Raw genomic sequence first — 23,049 nt, 5'->3', positions numbered from 1 at the left:
CCATTGATTTAGTGTGTAGGTCATTGAATTATTTGACATGTAGGCATGTGTTCTATGTGGGCACCGGGTAATTTCCAATCTGGGTCCGCCCTTGCAAGCAAGGCAATCCTGAATAGATCTTTCTTTAAGAAAATTATACTGGTTGCAGGGTATTAGTTTAAGAGTAATCTTCTATAGATGGGCCAAGAATTTGGTTAATGTGTCAGGATTCGAATATGCAACTTCGGCAGATGACTTTTCACTATAATGAAATCTTTATTTACTGCCATTCTCGTTGTCATCAGTACTTTCGTGGCATCAAAAACATTTTTCTTATCAGCGATCAATCTCCCATCATAACTAGAAAACCAACTTGGCCCTGATACCAATTGTTAGCCCTATCGAGATACACACAACAACTGAACTCCTTGGCGTAGACCCAATCTGTTCATGCAACTTGCTGATGTACTTTCTCGTCAAAAGCAACAAACACGATGTTTCCTAGCATGGATGAGTTTCTAGATGAATGCATTCTGGGCTTCTAGTTAGCTTGTGACCAAGACACCCACGTACAAAGCTAGCTTCGGCTTGGGCTGGTTGATTCTAACGAGAACAACATGCAAGAAGCATGCAAGAACTAGTTGATGGCCATGGTACCATGCCCGATGATTTTCTTTATATTGATATCATGGTGTTGGTATCATAAGTAAGGGGTACACATGCATACATAGGCGTAAAGCTAGATAACTAAGAGTCCTATTCGGTGAAGACTTCTGGTTCGACTCGGATAGCTCCTAGTGATTATTGCTAACAAAACATTTATTTTCATAATGAAATATTTATTAACCATATCATCACACAAAGCTGATATAATTTGTTCAAACTTTAAGTTCACCAATTTGCATTAGTCAAATGCCAGACCACTGTTTTGGTCATCACAGCTTGGATAATCGCTTGGAGGTGGTGGAAGAGTCGAGTCCAATGTCGGCCCGTTCTCCACCATGAATGCCATTGCCATGCCTGATGATGCGTGCTTTTCATAATGGCAATGCAAGAACCACACCCCTGTTTGAATGTCAAATTTTCAGTTGCAATCCGCATTATATATAAACTTTCATGTATAACTAGATAGATTTCATATTAGGTATTATAATGGGTTTGCGGTACATATGCAATGCAACATATACATTAGCACGTACCAGGATTACTTGCCACGAATCGGATAGCAGTCCACCCCACTACCGGGACAAGGATTGTGTTCCTCACGGGTGGATCCACCAAATTGTATGTCTGCACATCCTTTTGCGCGTCGTATTTCCCATGCCCCTGTGCGAGAACAAAGAAGTCGTGTCCGTGGAGGTGCATAGGGTTAGAGTAGCTGTACATCACCGGAGGACACCGGAACACAATCTCCACTGTGGTGTTGTACCGCAGCCTCCTCACGGACGTCGCCTTCGACGTCTGGCCCTCGTCGTACACTAACCCAGGTGGTATGCTGCTTGGGAACTCTTGCAGCGTGCTTACGCTGCTGCTCACATTGTGGTAGTAGTGTGCTTTGAGCAATGGTGTCCTGGAGGGAAGCTGGAACGAGATGTTGTTCATACGGGACACCAAACCACAGACTGATCCACCTTCTCTGCACATGTGTGTCGTGTCAATGGCCATGAATAGTTGCTCGTCGCCGTTTGCTGGCACCGGGTGCGCAAGCGGGTGAGGCAGACTGGTCAAGTTGCCATGGAAGTAGAAGGATGCGACTGCGTCATTTTTACCGGGCATGTCAGGCGCCATTACCGGAGTATCATCATATCTTTTGCTTGGATTGTAGTGCACAATCCCTCTTGTTTTCACTTTCATTGACTTGCTGTTGGCCACAATGTAGTACCTGCCAGGTGATGCGTCGGCAACTAGCAGACCGTCCACCGTCTCACCTGGCGCGATTGCAATTGTATCTGTGTTGTATGGTTTCACATAATTGGCATCAGCGGCGACCACTGTGAAGGTATGCCCAGCGATTTTCACGTAGTACTCTGAGTGGAGCGCAGCGTTTACTATCCGTAAGAGATATGTCTTGCCCTGCTCGACATTTAGAATGTAGTTGTCTTCGATGACCCCTACACATTGAACCAAGATTCTACATTAGAACTTTTGATTGCATATTGTATATGAATAAGTTTGCTTGTACTAGAATAAGGAGTGCTAATTTGTCTAGCAGCCTGTCTACAAAAACAAACAGCAACATCTTCTTATAATATGGTCGCGAAAATTAAACAGAAATAGATGCATCAATGCCAGATCAAAACTGCTATTTGAAATGAGTGAAGTGCACTGTAGGTCCTTAAACTATTTCAGGGGTGTCACATAGGTCCTCGAACTATGAAAATCGTCATTTAGGTCCTCGAAGTACAGTAAGTGTGTCATCCAGGTCCAAAATCTCACTAACCCCCTCTAAATGGCCAGCTGGCATGGTGAACAGTGCGAAAAATAAAAAATATGAACAAAAAAAATCTGAAAATCTTTGGCATCAAAGATACCCCTGGTGCGTGAATAGTAAAAATGTTCATTAATTCAAAAAAATGTTCGCGAATATGGGAAAAATATTCGCGACTTTAAAAAAGTTCACAAACAATAAATTTGAAAATATGTTCGCGAACCACAAATATTGTTCGTGGGTATGGAAAAAAATGTTCGCGAACCACAAAAATTCCTGACTTTAAAAAATGTTAGAGAACTTTTTATTAAAGTCACAAATATTTTTTCCGAATTCATCGTTCGCGAACATTTTATTAAAGTCACGAATATTTTTTCCAAATTCATCGTTCGTGAACATTTTTTTAAAGTCATGAATATTTTTTCCAAATTCATCGTTTGCAAACTTTTTTTAAACTCGCGAATATTTTTCCCAAATTCATCGTTTGCGAACATTTTTTTAAAGTCGTGAATATTTTTTCCAAATTCATCGTTCGCGAACTTTTTTTGAACTCACGAATATTTTTTTGAAGTCGCGAATATTTTTTTCCAAATTCATCGTTCGCGAACATTTTATTAAAGTCACAAATATTTTTCCAAATTCATCGTTCGCGAACTTTATTTGAATTAATGACATTTTTACTGTTCACGCGCCAGGGTCTCTTCGATGACAGAGGATCTCAGTTTTTTGATATATTTTTATATTTATTCTTTGTCGTGTACTGTTCATCACGCATAGGAATTCAGGACTGTTTGCCGCGTACTGTTACGGTTACTGTTTATGTGCCTGCTGGCCAGTTAGAGCCTGTCAGGGAGATTTTGGACCTGAATGACACACTTACTGCACTTTAAGGACCTAGATGACGATTTTCATAGTTCGAGGACCTACGTGACATCCCTGAAATAGTTCAAGGACCTACAGTGCACTTCACTCATTTGAAATCTACCATTTAGTTTCTATGTAAATTTGCAAGAGGGTTTTCAGTTTGCTGATAGTAGTCCCATTTTATAGTACATATTCTTTCCTAGTTTGTGTGTAACACTTGAGTAACAGTGATGGTAATTACCTGAACAGTTATTGGCGTCCCCAAGCTTTCCATTGATTGTAGCTGAAAGGGGCTCATCACTTAAAATACTTCTCTGAATTCTCGTTTCCAACTCAATAGGATCCATTCCCAACCATTCACCTGCATAAAGTTTAGAAAGTTTTAATTGGCCTAACTCAGCAGTCTGTGTCGATATAAATCTGCACATACAAACCTATAACGATGGGGATCTCTTTGTTAGGTCTAGGAAATGGGTAAGAATTGGGCCCGGATCTTGGCCGGATGAGCAGTGCACCATGAATGGTTGCACGGAGGCAGCCGACGTGAGCATGCCACCACAACGTGCCCTCCTGGCCCTTGACGTTGAATCGATACGTGAAATTCTTGTTTGGTTGGATTGGGCATTGCGTTATCATCCCTGCTCCATCAGCCCAGCAATTCAGCTGCTGCTTCACTCCGTGCCTGCATACATAGATCAATTGTGCTTCGTTAATCGTTACACTCAACTGCGTGTGTTTTTACAGTGAGATTAAAGGAGTATATAGCGATCTTACGACACAAAAAATACTAATCTTATGACTGGGTTCATATACACATGCGCAAATTTGCCATCGCAAGGAGTACTTGACTCAACAGAAAAAATATGTAGATAATGTAGTATTTGTTGTGATTATTTGGTGAGTGAAATCCATTACTTTTTCTGATGTTCAGTATCTCACAGTTTTCAAATACATGACAGCTATAATCTGATGTACCATGTGAAGATCTATAAGAATTAAATCTATATCTGACACTTTTTGTACATGCATATATAAGAATAGAGGCAAATACACTAGTGGTACATGAAAAAAATACGAGCCTTGGGTGGTCAGATAGTAGTTCCTGAAATTATATACTCCCTCCGTTCCTAAATATAAGTCCTTTTAGACATTTTAAATGGACTACAACATATGGATATATGTAGACATATTTTGAAGTGTAGATTCACTAATTTCGCTCCGAATATAGTCACTTGTTGAAATCTCTGAAAGGACTTGTACTCCCCCCGTCCGAAAATACTTGTCATTGAAATGGATGTATCTAGATGTATTTTAGTTCTAGACCCATCCATTTTGATGACAAGTAATTCCGGACGGAGGGAGTATTTGGGAACGGAGGAAGTATATTATTGTAGTTATATAAATATTTTCTAAAAGAATGCCCGATTCTTTTCTAACTATGATAATAATGTACATAATTTTTACAAATTTGTGTTTTTTCGAGTGGCTTTTACAAATTTCTTAAAAAGAGAAAATATCTAACATATCAAAATTGGGCCGCACTAACTATGGCCCATTTATGCTCCACAAGGGTGGTCCATTATAAGTGATTAATGGCCTGTTTGGTAGTTGGTTAGCTTCTACTCCCTCGGTTCCAAATTACTTGTCTTAGATTTGTCTAGATACAGAGGTATCGAACACTAAAATGAGTCTAGATACATCCGTATCTAGACAAATCCAAAACAAGTAATTCGGAACGAAGGGAGTAGATCCGCCAAATCTTCATTGGAGCTGGGCCTAACAGTTCGGCTCAAGGAAGCTAGCTTCCCAAATCGGAGGAAAGTCCACGTACGTGTATAAAGCTGGAGTGGCATTTCTGGTGTTGGAAATATGCCCTAGAGGCAATAATAAAATGGTTATTATTATATTTCTTTGTTCATGATAATTGTCTATTATTCATGCTATAATTGTGTTATCCGGAAATCGTAATACATGTGTGAATACATAGACCACAACACGTCCCTAGTGAGCCTCTAGTTGACTAGCTCGTTGATCAAAAGATAGTCATGGTTTCCTACTATGGACATTGGATGTCATTGATAACGGGATCACATCATTAGGAGAATGATGTGATGGACAAGACCCAATCCTAAGCATAGCTCAAAGATCGTGTAGTTCGTTTGCTATAGCTTTTTCCGAATGTCAAGTATCATTCCTTAGACCATGAGATTGTGCAACTCCAGGATACCGTAGGAGTGCTTTGGGTGTGCCAAACGTCACAACGTAACTGGGTGACTATAAAGGTACACTACAGGTATCTCCGAAAGTGTTTGTTAGGTTGGCACGAATCGAGACTGGGATTTGTCACTCCGCATGACGGAGAGGTATCTCTGGGCCCACTCGGTAATGCATCATCATAATGAGCTCAATGTGACCAAGTGGTTGATCACGGGATCATGCATTATGGTACGAGTAAAGTGACTTGCCGGTAACGAGATTGAACGAGGTATTGGGATACCGATGATCGAGTCTCGGGCAAGTAACGTACCGACTGACAAAGGGAATTGTATACGGATTGATTGAATCCTCGACATCGTGGTTCATCCGATGAGATCATCGTGGAGCATGTGGGAGCCAACATGGGTATCCAGATCCCACTGTTGGTTATTGACCGGAGAGGCGTTTCGGTCATGTCTGCATGTCTCCCGAACCCGTAGGGTCTACACACTTAAGGTTCGGTGACGCTAGGGTTGTAGAGATATTAGTATGCAGTAACCCGAAAGTTGTTCGGAGTCCCAGATGAGATCCCGGACGTCACGAGGAGTTCCAGAATGGTCCGAAGGTAAATATTTATATATAGGAAGTCCATTTTCGGCCATCGGTAAGGTTTCGGGGGTCGTCGGTATTGTACCGGGACCACCGGAAGGGTCCCGAGGGTCCACCGGGTGGGGCCACCTCTCCCGGAGGGTCCCATGGGCTGAAGTGGGGGGGGGGGAACCAGCCCCTGGTGGGCTGGTGCGCCCCCCCTTGGGCCTCCCCTGCGCCTAGGGTTGGGAAACCCTAGGGGTGGGGGTGCCCCCCACTTGGCTTGGGGGAGAAGCCACCCCTTGGCCGGCGCCCCCCTTGGAGATCCATCTCCTAGGGCCGGCGCCCCCCAAGGCCCCTATATAAAGAGGGGGGAGGGCAGCCCCACCCCTTGCTCTTGGCGCCTCCCTCTCCATCCGTAACACCTCTCCTCCCCGCTTGCGCTTGGCGAAGCCCTGCCGGGATCCTGCTGCATCCACCACCACGCTGTCGTGCTGCTGGATCTTCATCAACCTCTCCTTCCCCCTTGCTGGATCAAGTTGAAGGAGATGTCTTCCCAACCGTACGTGTGTTGAACGCGGAGGTGACGTCCGTTCGGCACTAGGTCATCGGTGATTTGGATCACGTCGAGTACGACTCCATCAACACCGTTCTCTTGAACGCTTCCGCGCGTGATCTACAAGGGTATGTAGATGCACTCCTCTCTCCCTCGTTGCTAGATGACTCCATAGATTGATCTTGGTGATGCGTAGAAAATTTTAAAATTCTGCTACGTTCCCCAACAGTGGCATCATGAGCTAGGTCTATCGTAGTTTCTATGCACGAGTAGAACACAAAGCAGTTGTGGGCGTCGATATTGTCAATTATCTTGCCGTTACTAGTCTTATCTTGATTCGGCGGCATTGTGGGATGAAGCGGCCCGGACCGACCTTACACGTACGCTTATGTGAGACTGGTTCCACCGACTGACATGCACTAGTTGCATAAGGTGGCTGGCGGGTGTCTGTCTCTCCCACTTTAGTCGGATCGGATTCGATGAATAGGGTCCTTATGAAGGGTAAATAGAAATTGGCAATTCAAGTTGTGGTTTTGGCGTAGGTAAGAAACGTTCTTGCTAGAAACCTATAGCAGCCACGTAAAAACTTGCAACAGCAATTAGAGGACGTCTAACTTGTTTTTGCAGCAAGTGTTTTGTGATGTGATATGGCCAAAGGATGTGATGAATGATATATGTGATGTATGAGATGATCATGTTGGGGAACGTAGCAGAAATTCAAAATTTTCCTATGTGTCACCAAGATCAATCTATGGAGTCATCTAACAACGAGGGAGGAGTGGATCTACATACCCTTGTAGATCGCGCGCGGAAGCGTTCAAGAGAACGGGGTTGAAGGAGTCATACTCGTCGTGATTCAAATCACCGATGATCCTAGTGCCGAACGGACGGCACCTCCGTGTTCAACACACGTACAGCCCGGTGACGTCTCCCATACCTTGATCCAGCAAGGAGAGAGGGAGAGGTTGAGGAAGTCTCCATCCAGCAGCAGCACAACGGCGTGGTGGTGATGGAGGAGCGTGGCTATCCTGCAGGGCTTCGCCAAGCACCGCGGGAGAGGAGGAAGGAGAGATGCAGGGCTGCGTCATATAGAGGAGAGGAACTCATCTTGTGTCATGTGCAGCCCCAAAACCTCCACTATATATAGGGGCAAGGGGGAGGGGAGGCGCCCTAGGGTTTCCCCTAGGGGGGCGGCGGCCAGGGCAGATGGGATCTCCCCTTTGGGTGACTTGGCCCCCAAGCCAGGAGGTGGGAACCCTAGATGGGGCGCCCCAAACCCCCTGGTCACGTGGGATTAGGTGAGGGGGGCGCACAACCCCTTAGTGGGCTGGTTTGCCCCCTTCCCTTGGCCCATGAAGCCCCCCAACACTTGTCGGGGCTCCCGAAACACCTTTCGGTCATGCTGGTCATCACCCGGTACCTCCGGAACACTCCCGGACTCCAAAACCCTTCGTCCAATATATCAATATTTACCTCCGGACCATTTCGGAACTCCTCGTGACGTCCGGGATCTCATCCGGGACTCCGTACAACATTCGGTAACCACATACAAGCTTCCTTTATAACCCTAGCGTCATCGAACCTTAAGTGTGTAGACCCTACGGGTTCGGGAACCATGCAGACATGACCGAGACGTTCTCCGGTCAATAACCAACAGCGGGATCTGGATACCCATGTTGGCTCCCACATGTTCCACGATGATCTCATCGGATGAACCACGATGTCAAGGACTTAATCAATCCCGTATACAATTCCCTTTGTCTATCGGTACGATACTTGCCCGAGATTCGATCGTCGGTATCCCGATACCTTGTTCAATCTCGTTACCGGCAAGTCTCTTTACTCGTTCCGTAACACATCATTCCGTGATCAACTCCTTGATCACATTGTGCACATTATGATGATGTCCTACCGAGTGGGCCCAGAGATACCTCTCCGTCACACGGAGTGACAAATCCCAGTCTCGATTCGTGCCAACCCAACAGACACTTACGGAGATACCCGTAGTGCACCTTTATAGCCACCCAGTTACGTTGTGACGTTTGGTACACCCAAAGCACTCCTACGGTATCCGGGAGTTGCACAATCTCATGGTCTAAGGAAATGATACTTGACATTAGAAAAGCTTTAGCATATGAACTACACGATCTAGTGCTATGCTTAGGATTGGGTCTTGTCCATCACATCATTCTCCTAATGATGTGATCCCGTTATCAACGACATCCAATGTCCATGGTCAGGAAACCGTAACCATCTATTGATCAACGAGCTAGTCAATTAGATGCTTACTAGGGACATGGTGTTGTCTATGTATCCACACATGTATCTGAGTTTCCTATCAATACAATTATAGCATGGATAATAAACGATTATCATGAACAAGGAAATATAATAATAACTTATTTATTATTGCCTCTAGGGCATATTTCCAACAGATCATGTTCTTGTAATAAGAATCACGACTTGCATGTCGATGAGTATGACAACCGGCAGGAGCCATAGGAGTTGTCTTAATTTATTTGTGACCTGCGTGTCAACATATAACATCATGTAATTACTTTACTTTATTGCTAAACCGTTAGCCATAGTAGTAGAAGTAATAGATGAAGAGACAACTTCAAGAAGACACGATGGTGGAGATCATGATGATGGAGATCATGGTGTCATGCCGGTGACAACGATGATCATGGAGCCCCGAAGATGGAGATCAAAAGGAGCAAATGATATTGGCCATATCATGTCACTATTTGATTGCATGTGATGTTTATCATGTTTTGCATCTTATTTGCTTAGAACGACGGTAGCTTAAATAAGATGATCCCTCGTAATAATTTCAAGAAAGTGTTCCCCCTAACTGTGCACCGTTGCGAAGGTTCGTTGTTTCGAAGCACCACGTGATGATCGGGTGTGATAGATTCTAACGTTCGAATACAACGGGTGTAAGCCAGATTTACACACGCAATACACTTAGGTTGACTTGACGAGCCTAGCATGTACAGACATGGCCTCAGAACACGGAAGACCGAAAGGTCGAGCATGAGTCGTATAGAAGATACGATCAACATGAAGATGTTCACCGATGTTGACTAGTCCGTCTCACGTGATGATCGGACACGGCCTAGTTAACTCGGATCATGTTTCACTTAGATGACGGGAGGGATGTCTATCTGAGTGGGAGTTCATTACGTAATTTGATTAGATGAACTTAATTATCATGAACTTAGTCTAAAATCTTTACAATATGTCTTGTAGATCAAATGGCCCACGTTGTCCTCAACTTCAACGCGTTCCTAGAGAAAACCAAGCTGAAAGATGATGGCAGCAACTATACGGACTGGGTCCGGAACCTGAGGATCATCCTCATAGCTGCCAAGAAAGATTATGTCCTAGAAGCACCGCTAGGTGACACACCCATCCCAGAGAACCAAGACGTTATGAACGCTTGGCAATCACGTGCTGATGATTACTCCCTCGTTTAGTGTGGCATGCTTTACAACTTAGAACCGGGGCTCCAAAAGCGTTTTGAGAGACACGGAGCATATGAGATGTTCGAAGAGCTGAAAATGGTTTTCCAAGCTCATGCCCGGGTCGAGAGATATGAAGTCTCCGACAAGTTCTTCAGCTGTAAGATGGAGAAAAATAGTTCTGTCAGTGAGCACATACTCAAAATGTCTGGGTTGCATAACCGCTTGACTCAGCTGGGAGTTAATCTCCCGGATGACGCGGTCATTGACAGAATCCTTCAGTCGCTTCCACCGAGCTACGAGAGCTTTGTGATGAACTTCAATATGCAGGGGATGGAAAAGACCATTCCTGAGGCATATTCAATGCTGAAATCAGCAGAGGTGGAAATCAAAAAGATGGTGAATAAAACCACTAAGTTCAAGAAAGGCAAGGGTAAGAAGAACTTCAAGAAGGACGGCAAGGGAGTTGCCGCGCCCGGTAAGCAAGCTGCCGGGAAGAAGCCAAAGAATGGACCCTAGCCTGAGACTGAGTGTTTATTGCAAGGGAATTGGTCACTGGAAGCGGAACTGCCCCAAATACTTAGCAGACAAGAAGGCCGGCAACACTAAAGGTATATGTGATATACATGTAATTGATGTGTACCTTACCAGTACTCGTAGTAGCTCCTGGGTATTTGATACCGGTGCGGTTGCTCACATTTGTAACTCAAAGCAGGAGCTGCAGAATAAGCGGAGACTGGCGAAGGACGAGGTGAGGATGCGCGTCGGGAATGGTTCCAAGGTCGATGTTATCGCCGTCGGCACGCTGCCTCTACATTTACCCACGTGATTAGTTTTAAACCTCAATAATTGTTATTTAGTGCCAGCTTTGAGCATGAACATTGTATCAGGATCTCGTTTAATTTGAGATGGCTACTCATTTAAATTCGAGAATAATGGTTGTTCTATTTATATGAGAGATATGTTTTATGGTCATGCTCCGTTGGTGAATGGTTTATTCTTAATGAATCTCGAGCGTAATGTTACACATATTCATAGTGTGAATATCAAAAGATGTAAAGTTGATAATGATAGTCCCACATACTTGTGGCACTGCCGCCTTGATCACATAGGTGTCAAACGCATGAAGAAGCTCCATGCAGATGGACTTTTGGAGTCTCTTGATTACGAATCATTTGACACGTGCGAACCATGCCTCATGGGTAAAATGACCAAGACTCCGTTCTCAGGAACAATGGAGCGAGCAACCAACTTATTGGAAATCATACATACTGATGTGTGCGGTCCAATGAGTGTTGAGGCTCGCGGTGGCTATCGTTATGTTCTCACCCTCACTGATGACTTGAGTAGATATGGGTATGTCTACTTAATGAAACACAAGTCTGAGACCTTTGAAAAGTTTAAGGAATTTCAGAGTGAGGTTGAGAATCAACGTGACAGGAAAATCAAGTTCTTACGATCAGATCATGGGGGAGAATACTTGAGTCACAAATTTGGCACACACTTAAGAAAATGTGGAATAGTTTCACAACTCACGCCGCCTGGAACACCTCAGCATAATGGTGTGTCCGAACGTCGTAATCGCACTCTATTGGATATGGTGTGATCTATGATGTCTCTTACCGATCTACCGCTGTCATTTTGGGGCTATGCTTTAGAGACTGCCGCATTCACTTTAAATAGGGCTCCGTCGAAATCCATTGAGACGACACCGTATGAATTATGGTTTGGGAAGAAACCTAAGCTGTCGTTTCTAAAAGTTTGGGGATGCGATGCTTATGTCAAGAAACTTCAACCTGAAAAGCTCGACCCAAATTGAAAAAATGCGTCTTCATAGGATACCCTAAAGAAACTATTGGGTATACCTTCTACCTCAGATCTGAAGGCAAGATCTTTGTTGCCAAGAATGGGTCCTTTCTAGAGAAAGAGTTTCTCTCGAAAGAAATAAGTGGGAGGAAAGTAGAACTTGATGAAGTATTACCTCTTGAACTGGTAAGTGACGCAGCTCAAGAAAATGTTCCTGAGGTGCCAGCACCGACTAGAGAGGAAGTTGATGATGATGATCATGAAACTTCAGATCAAGTTGCTACTGAACTTTGTAGGTCCACGAGGACACGTTCCACACCAGAGTGGTACGGCAACCCTGTCTTGGAAATCATGTTGTTAGACAACGGTGAACCTTCAAACTATGAAGAAGCGATGGCGGGCCCGAATTCTGACAAATGGCTGGAAGCCATGAAATCCGAGATAGGATCCATGTATGAAAACAAAGTATGGACTTTGACTGACTTGCCCGATGAATGGCGAGCCATAGAAAATAAATGGATCTTTAAGAAGAAGACATACGCGGATGGTAATGTGACCATCTATAAAGCTCGGCTTGCCGCTAAGGGTTATCGACAAGTTCAAGGGGTTGACTACGATGAGACTTTCTCACCCGTAGCGAAGCTGAAGTCCGTCCGAATCATGTTAGCAATTGCCGCATTCTATGATTATGAGATATGGCAAATGGACGTCAAAACAGCATTCCTTAATGGTTTCCTTAAGGAAGAATTGTATATGATGCAGCCGGAAGGTTTTGTCGATCCTAAGAATGCTGACAAGGTGTGCAAGCTCCAACGCTCGATTTATGGGCTGGTGCAAGCATCTTGGAGTTGGAACATTTGTTTTGATGAGATGATCAAAGCGTTTGGGTTTACGCAGACTTATGAAGAAGTCTGCATTTACAAGAAAGTGAGTGGGAGCTCTGTAGTATTTCTCATATTGTATGTGGATGACATACTGTTGATGGGAAATGATATAGAATTCTTGGAAAGCATAAAGGCCTACTTGAACAAGTGATTTTCAATGAAGGATCTTGGAGAAGCTGCTTATATATTAGGCATCAAGATCTATAGAGATAGATTGAGATGCCTCATTGGTCTTTCACAGAGTACGTACCTTGACAAGATATTGAAGAAGTTCAAAATGGATCAGTCAAAGAAGGGGTTCTTGCCTGTATTGCAAGGTACGAGATTGAGCACGGCTCAATGCCCAACCACGGCAGAAGATAGAGAAAAGATGAGTGTCGTCCCCTATGCCTCGGCCATAGGGTCTATCATGTATGCTATGCTGTGTACCAGACCTGATGTAAACCTTGTCGTAAGTTTGGTAGGAAGGTACCAAAGTAATCCCGACATGGAACACTGGACAGCGGTCAAGAATATCCTGAAGTACCTGAAAAGGATTAAGGATATATTTCTCGTTTATGGAGGTGACGAAGAGCTTGTCGTAAAGGGTTACGTCGATACTAGCTTCGACACAGATCTGGATGACTCTAAGTCACAAACCGGATACATGTACATTTTGAATGGTAGGGCAGTAAGCTGGTGCAGTTGCAAGCAAAGCGTTGTGGCAGGATCTACATGTGAAGCGGAGTACATGGCAGCCTCGGAGGCAGCACAAGAAGCAGTCTGGGTGAAGGAGTTCATTACCGACCTAGGAGTCATACCCAATGCGTCGGGCCTGATGACCCTCTTCTGTGACAACACTGGAGCTATTGCCCTTGCCAAGGAGCCCAGGTTTCACAGGAAGACCAGGCATATCAAGCGTCGCTTCAACTCCATTCGTGAAAGTGTTCAAAATGGAGACATAGAGATTTGTAAAGTACATACGGACCTGAATGTGGCAGATCCGTTGACTAAACCTCTCCCTAGAGCAAAACATGATCAACACCAGAACTGCATGGGTGTTCAATTCATCACAATGTAACTAGACTATTGACTCTAGTGCAAGTGGGAGACTGTTGGAAATATGCCCTAGAGGCAATAATAAAATGGTTATTATTATATTTCTTTGTTTATGATAATTGTCTATTATTCATGCTATTATTGTGTTATCCGGAAATCGTAATACATGTGTGAATACATAGACCACAACAAGTCCCTAGTGAGCCTCTAGTTGACTAGCTCGTTGATCAAAAGATAGTCATGGTTTCCTAACTATGGACATTGGATGTCATTGATAACGGGATCACATCATTAGGAGAATGATGTGATGGACAAGACCCAACCCTAAGCATAGCTCAAAGATCGTGTAGTTCGTTTGCTGTAGCTTTTTCCGAATGTCAAGTATCATTCCTTAGACCATGAGATTGTGCAACTCCCGGATACCGTAGGAGTGCTTTGGGTGTGCCAAACGTCACAAGGTAACTGGGTGACTATAAAGGTACACTACATGTATCTCCGAAAGTGTCTGTTGGGTTGGCACGAATCGAGACTGGGATTTGTCACTCCGCATGACGGAGAGGTATCTCTGGGCCCACTCGGTAATGCATCATCATAATAATCTCAATGTGACCAAGTGGTTGATCATGGGATCATGCATTACGGTACGAGTAAAGTGACTTGCCGGTAACGAGATTGAACGAGGTATTGGGATACCGACGATCGAGTGTCGGGCAAGTAACGTACCGACTGACAAAGGGAATTGTATACGGATTGATTGAATTCTCGACATCGTGGTTTATCCGATGAGATCATCGTGGAGCATGTGGGAGCCAACATGGGTATCCAGATCCCGCTGTTGGTTACTGACTGGAGAGGCATCTCGGTCATGTCTGCATGTCTCCCGAACCCGTAGGGTCTACACACTTAAGGTTCGGTGACGCTAGGGTTGCAGAGATATTAGTATGCAGTAACCCGAAAGTTGTTTGGAGTCCCGGATGAGATCCCGGACGTCACTAGGAGTTCCGGAATGGTCGGGGGTAAAGATTTATATATAGGAAGTCCAGTTTCGGCCACCGGGAAGGTTTCGGGGGTCGCCGGTATTGTGCCGGGTCGTGTGGGGCCACCTATCCCGGAGGACCCCATGGGCTGAAGTGGGAGGGGAACCAGCCCCTGGTGGGCTGGTGCGCCCCCCTTGGGCCTCCCCTGCGCCTAGGGTTGGGAAACCCTAGGGGTGGGGGCGCCCCCCACTTGGCTTGGGGGGGAGCCACCCCTTGGCCGCCGCCCCATTTGGAGATCCATATCCTAGGGCCGGCGCCCCCCCAAGGCCCCTATATAAAGAGGGAGGGAGGGAGGGCAGCTGCACCCCTTGCTCTTGGCGCCTCCCTCTCCCTCCGTAACACCTCTCCTCCCCGCTTGCGCTTGGCGAAGCCCTGCCGGGATCCTGCTGCATCCACCACCATGCCGTCGTGCTGCTGGATCTTCATCAACCTCTCCTTCCCCCTTGCTGGATCAAGTTGGAGGAGACGTCTTCCCAACCGTACGTGTGTTGAACGCGGAGGTGCCGTCCGTTCGGCACTAGGTCATCGGTCATTTGGATCACGTCGAGTACGACTCCATCAACCCCGTTCTCTTGAATGCTTCCGCGCACGATCTACAAGGGTATGTAGATGCACTCCTCTCGCCCTCGTTGCTAGATGACTCCATAGATTGATCTTGGTGATGCGTAGAAAATTTTAAAATTCTGTTACGTTCCCCAACATCTGGCAATTCAGGAAAATGGAAATCAGAAGTTGGCCTAAATTACAAAGTAATGCCACTGCCAAGTAACTCGAGGGCTGCATACCGGTTCGCTGCCTTCTCTCCCCCTCTCCCAACACCTTATATTCTCTAGATGAGGCTACGCGGAGACACCGCTACATTTCCCTCTAAACTGAGCCAAGCCCAACCACTCTACTCCTGTGTGTCCGACCGGGCCTAAGGCCACCTTAACTGTTGAGCCGGCTGGGCTCAGCCCGTCGAGGTAGGTTGGCCTGCTTGCGCGTACGAGAAACTAGAGCAAGCGTCGATCACAATCCATGGAAGAAGCTGCCATCGGGAAATATAAGCGATATTACCGGATCCAGTAAAGCTGGAGGACATCTGGACAGGCCCTAAGTAAGTAAGTATTGCATATCCTTGATGGAGACAAAATGTTTTCTAGCCTAGTGGCTGGTGCGGTAGGAAGTAGTGTAGGATGTTGTTGGTTTGATGCCCACTCAGGTTTTTTTCGAAGGAATCATCTAGTTGTTTTTTTTACCAAATTTAGTACTGATTTAGGGGGTTTTCACAAAAATGTGATGCTTCAGTGACTGATAGGGGCCTGGTGCCATGCTGACATGCCACGCAGGCATGGTCTATGTCTACAAACAGAATTTGCACCGTATGTGCATCAGGAGACATGTTTGAGCACCAGTTTCAGGTATTTTCTACTTTAGGCACCAAAGTGGTCATTGCGTGCAACCTGATGTACCACTAATGTATTTTCCTCATATAAATATGACTCAAAATTTCCATGTTTGTCTGTTATAATGGTGTAACGATCTTTGGTTAGTGTTTTGGTTATCTGAGCTCTCACGCACATTTATACTTCCTTTGTCCGGAAATACTTGTCCTAGAAATGAATAAAATGGATGTATCTATCACTAAATTAAGTCTAGATACAACATTTTTGGGACAAGTATTTTCGAACGAAGGAAGTATAGGTTGTTGCTGGTAAAATAAGTTCATACTAGGAAATTCTGAGCCAAGGAGAACTCTCGCTCTCTCTCTCTCTCCCAAAGAATACTGTGATCATTTGCTCAGCTGAAGCGTAGCAGGCAGGACAACGTGCATAATGCATAGAACAAGTAAGTAGGGCATATAAACTAGTGCTACACAAAATTAGGTACTAATTAATTACCAATGAATAGTTAACCCAGAGGGCGACTTGTTGATGACATGAACAACCAGTGAATCTCCTTCCGTGACCTCAATTGCTGGACCGGGGAGTTGGCCGTTGACCACGGTGACTAGCGTGTCGTTGCACAGGCGACGCAGCTTAATCTGGCTCACCTACATATACATTATATTCCAGCAAATCATAAGAACAGACCTCCTGTTTCTAGTTCAACAACTAAACAAGCAATTTCTTATTCCCTTCGTCCCATAATATAAGAACATTTTTGATACTAATGTAGTGTCAAAAATGTTCTTATATTATGAGACGGAGGGGTAGAAGACAAGGGAGGGAGCTAGCCAGGGACGCTTACGACGAACAAGGCAACGCCGCGGTCGCTGCTAGAGCCACGGGGAGGAACAAGGCAACGCCGACGGTGCCCATGCCTGCCAGCGAAGAAGCAGCCAATGCAGTCTTGGGACTGCAGAGCAGCAAGGCGAGGATTTCTGAGTAGTAAGGGGAACTGGAAGGAAGAAGAAGAGTTGGGGAAATGGTAGTTGAGTACTGTTCAGATCCGTCAGCGGTCTCCAGAAATGGTTCTCGCAGTCCCTCGTTACCACGTAAGTAGCACAGTCTCGCCCATTCTCTCGCTTAGAGTAACATAAATAATAACATCACATATATCTTATAAAATAGATGATGTGATAAGTAATTAATAAGAAAAGAGAAGCATGTGGTAACATAATATGTTACTCACATTATGGATAACATCACACATAGCAAGACAAGATAAGCATACGACCTAACAAATGAAATGTCGCATGATAGCACATATATATGTTACTTTCCACTATAGAGACAGTAACATAGGCTAGTATGCATGTTACTAGTCTAAGTTACTCCTCATTAGAACCAGCCTTACACGTGGCGGGCAGGGGGTGGGGCCCTTGGTTCTTGCTTGGTGATGAGAGTGACCATGCCACGTGATGTGTCTTGTGATGCGTGTAGGAGATGCTTGGCACCGGGTGGATTCGGAATTTGAAACCCTATACGTCACGTGTCCACTTTAAGCTGTCATTTGTTTCTGGACACAACCATCCTTTATTCCCTCTTATATGTGGGGTCTCATGCATATGATTGATGAAGATGAAAAAGAAAGAAAAAATAAAGAGGGGAAGTGCTTCGGATGGGCCAAATACGATTTGGCGGATTGCCCGAAAATGCCAATCGCGCTCATATCCTCTTCACATATGGGCTGAATATGAATATTTTGTAAACAACCCAGACATATATGAGGATAATTTGAGAGATCCGGCTGGGTGTTTTCTTTTCTTTCACCTATCCAAACACTATTTGGGCTTTCCATCTAGACGTATAGGGAGAAATTTAGGGTTCCGTTGTGGATGCTTTTACGAAATTAAGGGAGCCCATATACACTGCTATACTGTTATGGATAGGCGTGTTTCATTATGACCAAAGTATTCAAGAAACATGAAGTTCTTCCTACCACATGGCATATGTGATAAATTATCTTAAAAAATAATTCAAAACTTGAAGGTAAAGGTTTGAACCTACAAAAATAATGAAGTAAAGGTTGGAAATAGGCTTGCCGATCTCAGCTCCAAGTCGGTCGCGCGCACGCAACACGTGTCCTGTTGGACCCACGCCCGAAAGCGGCAGCACCCCAGCCTATATCCAATCATGAGGCGACCTCCTTCATAGGTTTATCTCTAGTCTCTCCCTTTCTCCATATCTCGCATGCGACCGTGCTCCCCTTTGCCCATCTTGGCCATTACGCCGGGCAACCACCGCCCCACCCTTATCCAACCGCGAGGTGACCTCCACTACAGGTTCATGTCCCCCTTCTCTATCTCTCTCGCACACGACGGCGCTCACACTCCCATCACGTTCGTTTGTGCAGCACAGTTTTGGTGTGCACCGAGTGGCGAGGCTCGCGACTGGGGCCAACCCGCCGGGATACTGCAACCGGCAGGGTGCACAACCAGATCCAGCTGAGTCGATGTTGCAGCCGGGATGTTGCAACCATGGCGGGACAAGTGGTTAGAACCAATGCGCAAGTATGCTACGAAGGAGATGGCACACGGGGTTAGAACCAGCTAGCAAGATGCTATGACCATAGCGGTGGCGTTGCAACCACAGCGGGTGCGTTGCAACCCGTGATGCCTACTGTTCCAACGCACAGTTGCGATGACGGGGAGGGCAGCTGGACCCACGGGGCGTGCAACTCAACTAGCCGGCCGGGATGTTGCAACTGGCGAGGCGAGCAGCTCAGATCAGCCGGCCGGGATATTGCCACCACGGCCACAACAGTGTCATTGATTTTTTATTTATGCTATAAGTGTAACAGTCCATGAAGCCTTGCCCTGATGTCTGAGTGTGACACTGGCAAAGCTTTTGACACCATATCATCGGAGTACATGTTTTTCTTTTTTGCACTCGGCGAAGATTTTTTTTTGATGTGTTTGCTGAGTTCTGGTACAATCTTAAATGGGTAATGTTTAGATCCGGCGCACCGGCCGACACTTCGGCCGGCTGCTGCCTCGTCACGCACAACACACACGCACATATAGCAACTTCTCCCATGATGGCCCATGCATCTTATCCATCCCTCCCCGCGCTGTTCCCACGCAGTCCGCGCGCGCCCGCGAGCAGCGCCCCCGAGCCCCGTCGCCCCGCTCCCCACCTCCTCGTTGCCCGGCCCTGCCGCCTCGCCGGCTGGTCGCCGGTGGGCGGTGCCACCGTCGGGTCCCGACCCCATCCACCGCCGGCTGGGAAGGGAGCTGCAATCACGTACTTGTTTTGCTGGAACCAGTAACGGCGGCGAGCTGCGGGATTCACCCCGGCGAGTTGCTGGGGTCACCATGGCAAGTTGGACTTGGAATGGATGGGGTGATGCTGCAACCACGGATCACGTTTGCTAGAACCGGCGCAGTGTTTTGCTAGAAGTAGCACCCAAAAATGCTTCCATCAGAGTCGTTTTTGCTGGACCAGCAGTTTTTGCTACATTTGGCATCGTTTTTTGCTGGAACCTGTCGACTGTCCGCTACGAACGCCGGCATGGCAGAAGCTGCAACCAGGGTGGACAAATGCTACAACCGGTGTATACATTTGCTACCAGCTGCATTTTTATTTGCTAGAACTAGTCAAGTGTCTAGCTTCCACCCAGGGAGAAAATGCTTCAACCGTTTGTGGAAAAGCTTCATTCAGCTAGAGGAAAAGTTTTCAGAGTGGCAGAAAAATCTTCCACCGCGAAAAAAATGCTTCAATGGTGGAAAAAGCTTCAAACGGCAGTGGAAAAGCTTCAACCGTCGGGACAAAAAGCTTCAAGCGGTAATGGCAAAAAAAGCTTCAACCAGGGGGCCCGCCGAATGACCGGTGGTGACGAGGACGGCGACTGGGGGCGAGGACGGCGACTGGGCGGTGACAAGGATGGCGACCGGCGACCGGGGGTGAGGACGGCGACTGGGCGGCGACAAGGACGGCGACCGGCGACCGGGGGCGAGGGCGGCAAGCCGGCGATGAGGACGGCGACCGACGACCGGGGGCGAGGGTGGCGAGCCGGTGACGGAGACGGCGACCGGGGGCAAGGACGGCGACCGGCGGTAAGCTGGTGATGCTTCAAGGTCAGGCCTCGAAGCGGTCCATGATGGGTGTCCAACACGAATAGCGTCGCGGGGGATTTTTGTCATTCGTGCACGTGAGGAAGGGGGCGATAGAAGTGTGTGATCTAATAGCCCTGGGCAAAGCGATCCGACGGTGGGCAGCCGATCGGCCGAATCGTTCGGCCGATGCACCGGCGCAGATCACTGCCCAACTTAAATTTGCCGACATGCGGTCAACCGGCCGAGTTTCGGCCGGTCACAGCGCGCACTCCGCAACTCGTTCGTCTACACGTGGGTCCACCACCGAACGACCGCCTAGTCTTTTACCTTATCTCTTCACGGGTGAATGAGATCCACTCATTCTTCTGCTCGCGCACATCTCCTCTGCACCGCGAGCTCCGCTCTCTCCCCTCTTCTTCTCTGTAGATGCTTGTTGGTGAACGTAGTAATTTCAAAATTTTCCTACGCACATGAAAGATCATGGTGATGCATAGCAACAAGAGGGGAGAGTGTTGTCCACGTACCCTCGTAGACCGAAACGGAAGCGTTAGCACAACGCAGTTGATGTAGTCGTGCGTCTTCACGATCCGATCGATCAAATACCGAACGCACGACACCTCCGAGTTCTGCACACGTTCAACTCGATGACGTCCCTCAAACTCTGATCTAGCCGAGTGTTGAGGGAGAGTTTCGTCAGCATGACGGCGTGGTGATGATGATGATGTTCTACCGACGCAGGGTTTTGCCTAAGCACCGCTACGATATGACCGAGGTGGATTATGGTGGAGGGGGGCACCGCACACGGCTAAGAGATCAAGAGATCAATTGTTGTCTATGGGGTGCCCCCTGGCCACGTATATAAAGGAGTGGAGGAGGGGAGGGGCCGGCCCTCTCTATGGCGCGCCCTAGGGGAGTCCTACTCCCACCGGGAGTAGGATTCCCCCCTTCCTAGTAGAACTAGGAACCCTTCCAAGTAGTAGGAGTAGGAGGGAAGGAAAGGGAAGGGAAAAGGAGAAGGAAGGAAGGGGGCGCCCCCCTCCCCAGTCCAATTCGGACCAGCCCATGGGGAGGGGTGCGGCCACCCTTTGAGGCCTTTCTCTCCTTTCCCGTATGGCCCATTAAGGACCAATACGAATTCCCGTAACTCCCCGGTACTCCAGAAAATAGCCGAATTATTCGGAACCTTTCCGATGTCCGAATATAGTCGTCCAATATATCAATCTTTACGCCTCGACCATTTCGAGACACCTCGTCATGTCCCCGATCTCATCCGGGACTCCGAACTCCTTCCGTACATCAAAACACATAAACTCATAATATAACCGTCATCGAACTTTAAGCGTGCGGACCCTACGGGTTCGAGAACTATGTAGACATGACCGAGACACGTCTCCAATCAATAACCAATAGCGGAACCTGGATGCTCATATTGGCTCCCACATATTCTACAAAGATCTTTTTCGGTCAGACCGCATAACAACATACGTTGTTCCCTTTGTCATCGGTATGTTACTTGCCGAGATTCGATCGTCGGTATCTCAATACCTAGTTCAATCTCATTACCGACAAGTCTCTTTACTCGTTCCGTAATACATCATCCCGCAACTAACTCATTAGTTGCAATGCTTGCAAGGCTTATAGTGATGTGCATTACCGAGTGGGTCTAGAGATACCTCTCCGACAATTGGAGTGACAAATCCTAATCTCAAAATACGCCAACCCAACAAGTACCTTTGGAGACACCTGTAGAGCACCTCTATAATCACCCAGTTACGTTGTGACGTTTGGTAGCACACAAAGTGTTCCTCTGGTAAACGGGAGTTGCATAATCTCATAGTCATAGGAACATGTATATATCATGAAGAAAGCAATAGCAACAAACTAAATGATCAAGTGCTATGCTAACGGAATGGGTCAAGTCAATCACATCATTCTCCTAATGATGTGATCCCGTTGATCAAATGACAACTCATGTCTATGGTTAGGAAACATAACCATCTTTGATCAACGAGCTAGTCAAGTAGAGGCATACTAGTGACACTCTGTTTGTCCATGTATTCACACATGTATTATGTTTTCGGTTAATACAATTCTAGCATAAATAATAAACATTTATCATGATATAAAGAAATAAATAATAACTTTATTATTGCCTCTAGGGCATATTTCCTTCAGTCTCCCACTTGCACTAGAGTCAATAATCTAGTTGACATCGCCATGTGATTTAATACAAATAGTTCACATCACCATGTGATTAACACCCATAGTTCATATCGACATGTGACCAACACCCAAAGGGTTTACTAGAGTCAATAATCTAGTTCACATCGCTATGTGATTAACACCCAAAGAGTACTGAGGTGTGATCATGTTTTGATTGTGAGAGAAGTTTAGTCAATGGGTCTGCCACATTCAGATCCGTAAGTATTTTGAAATTTCTATGTCAACAATGCTCTGCACAAAGCTACTCTAGCTAATTGCTCCCACTTTCAATATGTATCCAGATTGAGTTTAAAGTCATCTGGATCAGTGTCAAAATTTGCATCGACGTAACCCTTTACAACGAACCTTTTGTTACTTCCATAATCGAGAAACATATCCTTATTCCACTAAGGATAATTTTGACCAATGTCCAGTGATCTACTCCTAGATCACTATTGTACTCCTTTGCCAAACTCAGGGCAGGGTATACAATAGGTTTGGTACATAGCATGACATACTTTATAGAAC

At 46.2% G+C, this 23,049-nt stretch overlaps 1 protein-coding gene across 1 annotated transcript; it reads right to left on the bottom strand.

The window, feature by feature from the left end:
* Positions 1–883: 883 nt before the first annotated feature.
* LOC119283824 (laccase-15-like) lies at positions 884–20,406 on the bottom strand. Its single transcript, XM_037563216.1, has 6 exons — positions 20,071–20,406; positions 16,721–16,872; positions 3,706–3,953; positions 3,513–3,632; positions 1,179–2,090; positions 884–1,044 (listed from the first exon to the last, which is right to left on the bottom strand). Exons 1-6 carry the CDS (start codon positions 20,404–20,406, stop codon positions 884–886), a joined length of 1,929 nt encoding a protein of 642 aa, XP_037419113.1.
* Between the last annotated feature and the right edge of the window lie 2,643 nt (positions 20,407–23,049).

Source organism: Triticum dicoccoides, chromosome 4A, assembly GCF_002162155.2.
Source record: "Triticum dicoccoides isolate Atlit2015 ecotype Zavitan chromosome 4A, WEW_v2.0, whole genome shotgun sequence".
Lineage (NCBI taxonomy): Eukaryota > Viridiplantae > Streptophyta > Magnoliopsida > Poales > Poaceae > Triticum > Triticum dicoccoides.
This window is presented reverse-complemented; position numbering and strand designations above follow the sequence as displayed.